General features: G+C 40.3%; 1 protein-coding gene across 3 annotated transcripts in view; it reads right to left on the reverse strand.

The window, feature by feature from the left end:
* The window catches only part of LOC140741421 (deoxyribonuclease-1-like), a 28495-nt gene extending 20132 nt beyond the window's left edge, over nt 1-8363 (reverse strand). For all 3 annotated transcript variants that reach the window (XM_073071591.1, XM_073071590.1, XM_073071592.1), the window contains exons 1-3: nt 8230-8363; nt 1189-1329; nt 1028-1116 (exon numbers count right to left, since the gene is read on the reverse strand). In XM_073071591.1, coding sequence (XP_072927692.1) covers nt 1028-1116; nt 1189-1326 — 227 coding nt within the window. In that variant the 5' untranslated portion in view covers nt 1327-1329; nt 8230-8363. The remainder of the gene's footprint in view (nt 1-1027; nt 1117-1188; nt 1330-8229) is intronic.
* Between the last annotated feature and the right edge of the window lie 1998 nt (nt 8364-10361).

Raw genomic sequence — 10361 nt, forward strand, 5'->3', positions numbered from 1 at the left:
CACCACTGCAAGTTCTTTCCATAATGGCCTTCAAATTCTATTACACCTAAAACATCCTTCTAAGTGGGCAATACAGTAGAATGCAACAGTGAACTTTGGATCTCAAGCACAGCTGAAGCAACCTAACTGATAGACTTCATAATATAGTTCTGAGTTATTTCCAAAATATGACAACCACCACAGCAGTTCAAGGTGTAACTGGAGGATCAGAGTGGCTGATGGCACTGGCCAATTTGGTCTGAGCTCTCGCCAGTGCAATGGGGGAGTGCATGGGGTCCTGGCTGTTATGAATGGTTGGGATGGGTTGGCAACTCGGGAGATTGGTGTCTTGTGATGATAATCAGTGAGACTAGCAGTTCAGGAGATTGATGCCTGCAAAGCAAGGCACTATAGTTTCATGTCAGCATGGAGACTGGGCAGAGATAGTGAGTTTAGCACAACCTTATGGCAGGAGGGGAGTGAGAAAGGATCAATTGACTCTACTGACAGGTATTCTAGTCTATTGCTCCTTTTGGAAGAATATCTTGTGTCAGAATGATCCAAATTTGTCTGCAATACTCTAAATGGAGCACTGCACAGGAAACAGTAGCATCCTGTATACCCTGATAAGAAGGTTATGTCAGGAGCACAAGGTGAGTCATACCTGAAAGCTCTGGGTCGAATTTCCAGTGAGGCACCATGCAACTTGGAAATGGTTGTTCACTCCAGAAAAGATTAATTTTTGGTTGTATAATGCATAAGAAAATGGAATCATGCACGTATATTTTTCAGAAAGTCTACTAACACTTCAACGTCCTAGTTTTCAGTTCTCAGGATTGACTTCCAGAAATGCAGCCCCACCTGTCAATCATCTCTGCCACTAGCTTTAAGCAGGAGACTCATGATGTAGAATGGTGATGTGGCCTAGCAGTTGAAATCTTCAGATTTCACACAGTTAAAATCAGCACAGCTTATTATTCACCTAAACCTCAGCTTGCATTATTCTGCTACTGCGTTGAAACTGTGATTAAAGTTTCTTGTTACTTACCGATTCAGGTCTTCCACGAGATTTGTAATTGCATTGTTATCAGAATGCATGACTTCTTCAATGGTGATGAGATCATACCTTTGTAAAATCTAATGAAGAACTAAATTAAGTGCTTACTCGATATGCTTCTGTCACAAAATGTGTTTCTGAATTGTGCTTACCTGGATAAGAATGTCATGAGTTACGGGATCATCAAGTTTTGACTGACCAAATCTCTGGATATTAAATGCCGCAATCTTAAGTCCCTGACTCCCTTGCAGAAAGCAGCCAATCACAATCAGCATCACGTGAAATTCCATGGTCTTAATTTTGGATTCAAGGGGAATTGGAAAATTAATAAAAATTAATAAAGAGTATATGCTTAAAATTTCAAGTGGAAGTTTAATTAACAAAGCAAAATAACCCAAAATGTAAATCTGAAGTAAGAACAGAAAATGCTGGAAACATTCAGCAGATCCCAGCATGTCTTAGCTAAATTCAGAAGATGAAGCTTAAATTCCTACATGTCTAACCAATGCTCTTCCCACGGTGCTCTCAGCTGGATCAGCTCTGACTCCAGCAGTTGAGCACTAACATACTAATGCATTTTATGTCAGCTACATATCAAGGAGGGCTTACATAATGTCTGTGGCCCTTTACACCTGAAAGTAGTTTACATATTTTACTTTATTAGATGTTTTAAATATTTACTGTCACTTTCAGGTGACTCAATAAATGTAACATTTTTTCTTTTCTTTTATATAAAGAATTGTAGTAAATTTGAACATATTTTAGAGCCAATTAAAATAATTCAAAATGCTTTGGCAGTGATGATCTGTCAATGGATATTATAGCATTACAGAGGAAAGGTGGCAGTATCTGCACATGAGATCTGCTTACAATACAGAGCTGGCTTTGTGTGGTGAACTACATATACCTGTCTAGACACGCCCCCCCCCCCCCCCCGGCTGACTGCTCCTGTGGCTCCTCCCACAGACCCCGGTATAAAGGCGATTGGAGGCACAGCCCCTTCCTCAGTCTCCAGGATGTTGTGTAGTGGGCTCTTGCTGCTTGTGCTTTCTTCCAGCCAATAAAAGCCTACCTTAACTCACGTCTCTGAGAGTTATTGATGGTGCATCACTCTGCCTTGTGATATGCCTCAGAATCTCAGTCTCACCAGACCTTTGTATCTGGAACAGGTTGGGGCTCAGGCAGTTTGGCAGTGTGTTCAACTGGGGGACCAGGTGCAGGATGATCTAATGGCCGTTCACTCTGAACTGTAACATTAACCCTATTACTCTCACCACAGATGCTGCCTGACCTGCCGAACATTAACAGTAATTTATATTTTACTTGCAGCTTAGTTAGACACAAAATCGTGAATATTAACAAAATAACTTTTTCATGATGTTCCTTGATTGAGTTCATTATAATGTATAAAGTAATGTAACAACCTCAAATCCCATTTATTTTTGTGAAATGATACATCTATCAGTTGACATTTCAAACGACTCTACAAAATCCTCTTACTACTAATCTCTCTAAAGTAGCACTCTTTTGGTATTCATCCATTAAAAACTAACATGTAAAACAGGAATTAACTTGATTCATCCTCTGTCATTACCATAATTTTATGATTATAGCTTCTGCAACTATTCCTGAGTTCATTTTATTCTGTAATGAAATTCTGAACATTTCTTTAATAACTCCTGCATGTTTTATAAACCTGACTTTCTATCTCTTCATCCATTGCTTCTTGGTTTACCTTATTTTCTCATCTTAATTTTTCATGCCCATATTACAGACTCCATGTAACAGTGGCCTTCATTTAGATGTCTCAAAACTAAACCTGTCCAAAGGCAAATACGAAACCCAACATGATCTACATTTAAAATTCTGTATTCCAGGTTATGAAGAGATTTAAATTTCAAATCAGTATAAGTTTTTCAGAACTATTTCCAAACTCCTTTCAGAAATAAGATTTATTTAAGGTCCTTTCCAAATTTTATTCCACTGGAATTAAGACTGACTTTGTTTGACAAAAGATGGATGAGAAATCTTTCTGAAGTCTGGCAATTTTCCTCTTCTCGCTCTGTCTTAATGCAGGATCCTGGCCTGAAACACCAACGTACACCTTTTGCCTCCACAGATACTGCTTGACATGCTGAATTCTTCCAGATTCTCTTACTGAGAGATCCTTTTGGATTATCTTCCAGGTAGAGACAATGAATTTAAATCACAGCAAGAGGCGGAGAGGGAAGAGGTAAAAGAAGCTCGAAGAGAAGCTGATTTTTTTTAACTGATCACGGCAAAGAGGCTAGACTGTACAGGCGCATGACGTAGCACACCAAAGGTTTAAAAAGATAGACCGCCATATACAGCGGCCATCATCGGAGTGGACTGAGGCAGAGTGGGTCGGCTTTGGCTCAATCAGGCTTTGGTGGGAACAGGCAGAGGCGAGGTTTGAACGGGGCACAACTGCGCAAGCGCGTGAAAGTCGGCCCGTGAGGCAGCAGGAGAATTTAAATAGCGAGCAGAGGCTGAGTACGAGCTTCACTCCAGGTGAGGTAAGGCCGGCTAAACTCCTTTAATTAATCTAATTAGATTAGGAGTAGGTAATGGAGGCAGCAGTTAGGGCAGTTGAGTGCTCCGTTTGCAGTATGTGGGAAGTCAGGGCGAGCACAGCTGTCCCTGATGACTACACCTGCGAAAGGTGCATCCAGCTGCAGCTCCTGACAAACCGTGTTAGGGAACTGGAGCTGGAGCTGGATGAACTTCGGATCATTCGGAAGGCAGAGGCAGAAATAGTCAGGAGACAGGTAGTTAGGTGACTGTCAGGAGAGGGAAGGGGAATAGACAGAAGAGCAGAGCACCCCTGTGGCCATTCCCATCAACAATAAGTATACCGTTTTGGACACTGTTGGTGGGGACGACCTACCAGGGACAAGTTGCAGTGGTTGCGTCTCAGGCACCGAGACTGGACCCTCAGCTCAGAAGGGAAGGAGGGAAAAGAAGAGAGCAGTAGTGATAGGGGATTCGATAGTTAGGAGGACAGATAGGAGGTTCTGTGGAAGAGATCAAGAATCCCGGATAGTCTGTTGCCTCCCTGGTGCCAGGGTCCGCGATATCTCGGATCGAGTTCTCAGTATTCTCAAGAGGGAGGGTGAGCAGCCGGATGTCGTGGTCCATGTAGGGACCAATGACGTGGGTAGGAAGAGTGAGGAGGTCCTGAAAGGTGAGTTTAGGGAGCTAGGTGCCAAGTTAAAGGACAGGACCTCCAGGATAGAAATCTCAGGATTGCTACCAGTGTCACGTGCAGGTGGGTTTAGAAATAGTAAGATAATGCAGATCAACACGTGGCTGAAGACATGGTGCAGGAGGGAGGGCTTCAGATTTATAGATAATTGGGCAGCTTTCCAGGGAAGGTGGGACCTGTTCCAGCGGGACGGTTTACATCTGAACTGGAGGATGACAAATATTCTTGCAGGTAGGTTTGCTAGAGAGGCTCCAGTGGATTTAAGCTAGGTATGAGGGGGGAGGGGAACCCGAGTGTAGGAACATATGTATGGGAGAAGGAAGAAAAAGAAGATAGTAAAGTTCTTTGTACTGTTAGAGATAAACAGAGAGGAACAGGTGGAGAATTTCTTAAATGCATTTATTTTAATGCTAGGAGCATTGTAAGAAAGGTGGATGAGCTTAGAGCATGGATTGATACCTGGAAATATGATGTTGTAGCTATTAGTGAAACATGGTTGCAGGAGGGGTGTGATTGGCAACTAAATATTCCTGGATTTCGTTGCTTCAGGTGTGATAGAATCGGAGGGACAAGAGGGGGAGGTGTTGTGTTGCTTGTCAGAGAAAATATTACAGCAGTGCTCTGGCAGGATAGATTAGAGGGCTCATCTAGGGAGACTATCTGGGTGGAATTGAGGAATGGGAAAGGTGTAGTAACACTTATAGGGGTGTATTATAGACCACCTAATGTGGAGCGAGAATTGGAGGAGCAAATTTGCAAGGAGATAGCAGATATTTGTAGTAAGCACAGGGTTGTGATTGTGGGAGATTTTAATTTTCCACACATAGACTGGGAAGCCAATACTGTAAAAGGGCTGGATGGTTTGGAATTCGTAAAATGTGTGCAGGATAGTTTTTTGCAGTAATACATAGAGGTACCAACTAGAGAAGGGGCATTGTTGGATCTCCTGTTAGGGAATGAAATAAGTCAGGTGACGGAGGTATGTGTTGGGGAGCACTTCGGGTCCAGTGATCACAATACCATTAGTTTCAATATAATTATGGAGAAGGATAGGACTGGACACAGTGTTGAGATTTTTGATTGGAGAAAGGCTAACTTTGAGGAGATGCGAAAGGATTTAGAAGGAGTGGATTGGGACAATTTTTTTATGGGAAGGATGTAATAGAGAAATTGAGGTCATTTAAAGGTGAAATTTTGAGGGTACAGAATCTTTATGTTCCTGTGAGGTTGAAAGGAAAGGTTAAAAGTTTGAGAGAGCCATGGTTTTCAAGGGATATTGGAAACTTGGTTAGGAAAAAGAGACATATCTACAATAAATATAGGCAGCATGGAGTAAACGAGGTGCTCGAGGAATATAAAGAATGTAAGAAGAATCTTAAGAAAGAAATTAGAAAAGCTAAAAGAAGATATGAGGTTGCTTTGGCAAATAAGGTGAAAATAAATCCGAAGGGTCTCTACAGTTATATTAATAGCAAAAGGATAGTGAGGGATAAAATTGGTCCCTTAGAGAATCAGAGTGGACAGCTATGTGTGGAGCCGTAAGAGATGGGGGAGATTTTGAACAATTTCTTTTCTTCGATATTCACTAAGGAGAAGGATATTGAATTGTGTAAGGTAAGGGAAACAAGTAGGGGAGTTATGGAAACTATGACGATTAAAGAGGAGGAAGTACTGGCGCTTTTAAGGAATATAAAAGTGGACAAATCTCCGGATCCTGACAGGATATTCCCTAGGACCTTGAGGGAGGATAGTGTAGAAATAGCAGGGGCTCTGACAGAAATATATCAAATGTCATTAGAAATGGGGATGGTGCCGAAGGATTGGCGTATTGCTCATGTTGTTCCATTGTTTAAAAAGGGTTCTAAGAATAAACCTAGCAATTATAGGCCTGTCAGTTTGACATCAGTGGTGGGTAAATTAATGGAAAGTATTCCTAGAGATGGTATATATAATTATCTAGATAGACAGGGTCTGATTAGGAACAGTCAACATGGATTTGTGCATGGAAAGTCATGTTTGACAAAACTTATTGAATTTTTTGAAGAGGTTACTAGGAAAGTTGACGAGGGTAAAGAAGTGGATGTTGTCTAAATGGACTTCAGTAAGGCCTTTGACAAGGTTCCGCACGGAAGGTTAGTTAGGAAGGTTCAATCGTTAGGTATTAATATTGAAGTAGTAAAATGGATTCAACAGTGGCTAGATGGGAGATGCCAGAGAGTAGTGGTGGATAACTGTTTGTCAGGTTGGAGGCCGGTGACTAGTGGTGTGCCTCAGGGATCTGTACTGGGTCCAATGTTGTTTGCCATATACATTAATGATCTGGATGATGGGGTGGTAAATTGGATTAGTAAGTATGCAGATGATACTAAGGTAGGTGGCGTTGTGGATAATGAAGTAGGTTTTCAAAGTTTGCAGAGAGATTTAGGCCAGTTAGAATAGTGGGCTGAATGATGGCAGATGGAGTTTAATGCTGATAAGTGTAAGGTGCTACATTTTGGTAGGAATAATCCAAATAAGACATATATAGTAAATGGTAGGGCATTGAAGAATGCAGTAGAACAGAGTGATCAAGGAATAATGGTGCATAGTTCCCTGAAGGTGGAATCTCATGTGGATAGGGTGGTGAAGAAAGCTTTTGGTATGTTGGCCTTTATAAATCAGAGCATTGAGTATAGGAGTTGGGATGTAATGTTAAAATTGTACAAGGCATTGGTAAGGCCAAATTTGGAGTATTGTGTACAGTTCTGGTTACTGAATTATAGGAAAGATGTCAACAAAATAGAGAGAGTACAGAGAAGATTTACTAGAATGTTACCTGGGTTTCAGCACCTAAGTTACAGGGAAAGTTTGAACAAGTTAGGTCTTTATTCTTTGGAGTGTAGAAGGTTGAGGGGGGACTTGATAGAGGTATTTAAAATTATGAAGGGGATAGATAGAGTTGACGTGGATAGGCTTTTTCCATTGAGAGTAGGGGTGATTCAAACAAGAGGACATGAGTTGAGAGTTAGGGGGCAAAAGTTTAAGGGTAACACGAGGGGGAATTTCTTTACTCAGAGATCGGTAGCTGTGTGGAACGAGCTTCCAGTAGGAGTGGTAGAGGCATGTTCGGTATTGTCATTTAAAGCAAAATTGGATAGGTATATGGACAGGAAAGGAATGGAGGGTTATGGGCTGAGTGCGGGTCAGTGGGACTAGGTGAGAGTAAGCGTTCGGCACAGACTAGAAGGGCCGAGATGGCCTGTTTCCATGCTGTAATTGTTATATGGTTATATGGTTATAATGAAACCTTCTTTGTGTAACCCAACTGCTGGAAAGGAACAGCTCCAATAAAGGGTTGTTAATAGGTATCATGTAAATTGAATTACTTTCCCTCCGAAAAGTAAGTATTTCCAAGACATTTGCAAGTTATTGGTATAAACAGCAGGGCAATGATTTTGCAATTTTGTCCGTCGTGGCTGCAGTTCAGCCACAATTTTTCAAAGTTCATCTTCCAATTTAACTATCATGGGTAGTCATGATTCTGTTTTTTGGTAGTGTTAAGAACAATGATAGGCATCCTCAGGAGATAAAGATTTTTAACTTATAAACTGCACAAAGGAAATGCACACCAAATTGGCTTTCACAGCTTTGCTCTTCAGACAAGTGGCTTCAAATACTCTAGAGCAAACCAGTGAAAAGTGACCCCCTTGAGTTACCTCATTCCACTGTGCTTTTACAGACAGTGGAGCTGTAAAAATAGATAACAACCATAATTCATTTTACAGTAAAATTGATGCTTCCTCAAATGTCATTGTTACCTTTCAATAAAATAATGTATGCAAGTTATTATTACTGTATTTACAAAACCGAATTTGAACTGTTTACAAATACCACATTAGCAATATCAGCATTTCTACATTTGAAAACAAATGTACAGTAACCTTATAAAAGGCATAGAGTAATCGTGTGGAGTTTAGATGTACTGTACCTGTTGATTAGACTCAGTCCCAATGTGATGTACTTTGACGAAGTGAGACTACAGTTACTTTGTTTTTCCACCTACTAATATATACTTTGGCTTGATAAGCATTACTGATTAGTCTCTTTCACCCATGGGGAAATTTGTGTTAAGCCCACCTGCTTTTGGAGGTTAAGGTGCTGTGAAATAACACCTGTGTATGTTTGTATGAGTATTTCTGGGATTGAGGTGGGAATGTTTTCCTGGATAGTGCATGTCTCCAAATGTTTTTTGATAAAATTTAAGTACTTAGATATATTAATCTCTACATAAAAAGCATAAGCATTCTGTTTACAGACTTCTAGCCTCAAATAGATTTGTTTTGGCCTATCACTTTATATAAAAATATAGAAATGGAAATAAGCTTAGGTCCATGGGCTTGTGCAAACATCGAATAAACACTCAGTGGCAACTTTATCAGGTACCTCCTGTATCTAATAAAGTGGTTATTGAGTGTACGTTTGTGGCCTTCTGCTGGTGTCGCAGATCCACTTGAAAGTTCAGCGTATTATGTGTTGAGAGTTGCTCTTCTGCATGCCACTATTGTATTTGAGTTACTGTTGCCTTCCTGTCAGCTTGAACCAGTCTGGCCATTCTTCTCTGACCTCTCTCATTAACAGGGCACTTTTGCACACAGAACTTCCGCTCACTGGATGCTTTGTTTTGTTTTACGTTGCATTCTCTGTAAACTCTAGAAACTGATGTGCATGAAATTCCCAGGAGATCAGCAGTTTCCGAGATACTCAAACTTTCAGAAAGTGTCTCAGTCCGGCACCAATAATCATCCCACGGTATGTGATGGATATTCGCTTTCTAGGCCTCTCGTTCATGTTTGCTAAATTCACTTTCCAAACATAGCAGCTGCCACTTGTAAGATCACAAACAGTTATAAGTAAGCTTCCAACTAATATGCTTTGTTTAGCTTCTGGTCTTAAAAGGGAGTCAGTCTTCAATTCTTAACATGTAAGTGGAAAGCAGTAATCAGCTTGATGCTTAAAACACAGCTTTTCTCTTTATAGCTCAGACTGGCTGGCTCATCCCACGTAGCTCAAAGAGGTGCTGTATAAGACAATGGGTTATTTAATTTGGCTTGCTTCAAAACAAACAAGCTGACTAAATTGCTTAGTTCAAAGAAGTTTGCAGACCAAATGGATAATATCACACTGCATATCAAAGAACTATTTTGTTTATAGTTGGAAGGTTTATGTAATCAAGAAAATTCACTTTATAGCATTAATTATAGCTAGCTAGCAACTGTGTCTCCAAAAAGTTTTTGGAACATTTGTGTAGAAAGGACATCTGTGGAAATATCACAGGTTTGTGAAATCAAGAAACGTGCAAGAAACACCGGGTGAATTAGAATCCATTCCTCTAGCTTCGGTTCCTAAGACAGATGACTTGTATGTCTTCTTAGTTTATAGGAATCATACCTGTGTTTTGGTAATATTTTGTCCTTTGTGTTTAGAAATGGTTTGTAATTTGGATATGTTTAAGGTAGAAATCCTCTGTGAGTTTTAAATGTATTTTAAAAGTGTTGTGTAGGTTTAAATGTGTATCACTGAAAATAAGTGAAATGTGTTTTAAATTACATTGTTAGCTGGTAATATCTTTCCCTTGGCAGGAAGAGGGGACCCACTGCTTGAATAGTGGGCATTGGCAGCTAAGTTTGCCATGGAGAATAAACAGGGAAGCAAACTAATCTTTGAAGATTGGGTAGTTACAGTATAATCTCCTTTCAGTGAGAGTACTCTTGGCTATTTTGTATCCAATGGGGCTTAAGTTCTTCATATGAGTTTAGAACTTTGTGGTCAGCAAACCCAATAACATCGTAAGAAGGACACATTTCTTCCGCATTCTGATGTTTAGTCTGAACGAGAACTAAACCTTTTGATCATGTCTACATGCTTTTATGCATTGAGTTGCTGACACATGATTGGCTGATGACATATTTGCATGAACAAGCAGGTGTACAGGTGTGCCTACTAAAGTGGCCGTTGAATTTATTTTTGCTTTAATATGCTACTCTTCATCTGCTGCTGCAGATGGTTGGATTCAGAGGCTTCTTGACCACAAGAAAACATCATAGTCAAGGTCAATTTCAT

This window comes from Hemitrygon akajei, chromosome 18 (assembly GCF_048418815.1).
Source record: "Hemitrygon akajei chromosome 18, sHemAka1.3, whole genome shotgun sequence".
NCBI classification, from domain to species: domain Eukaryota; kingdom Metazoa; phylum Chordata; class Chondrichthyes; order Myliobatiformes; family Dasyatidae; genus Hemitrygon; species Hemitrygon akajei.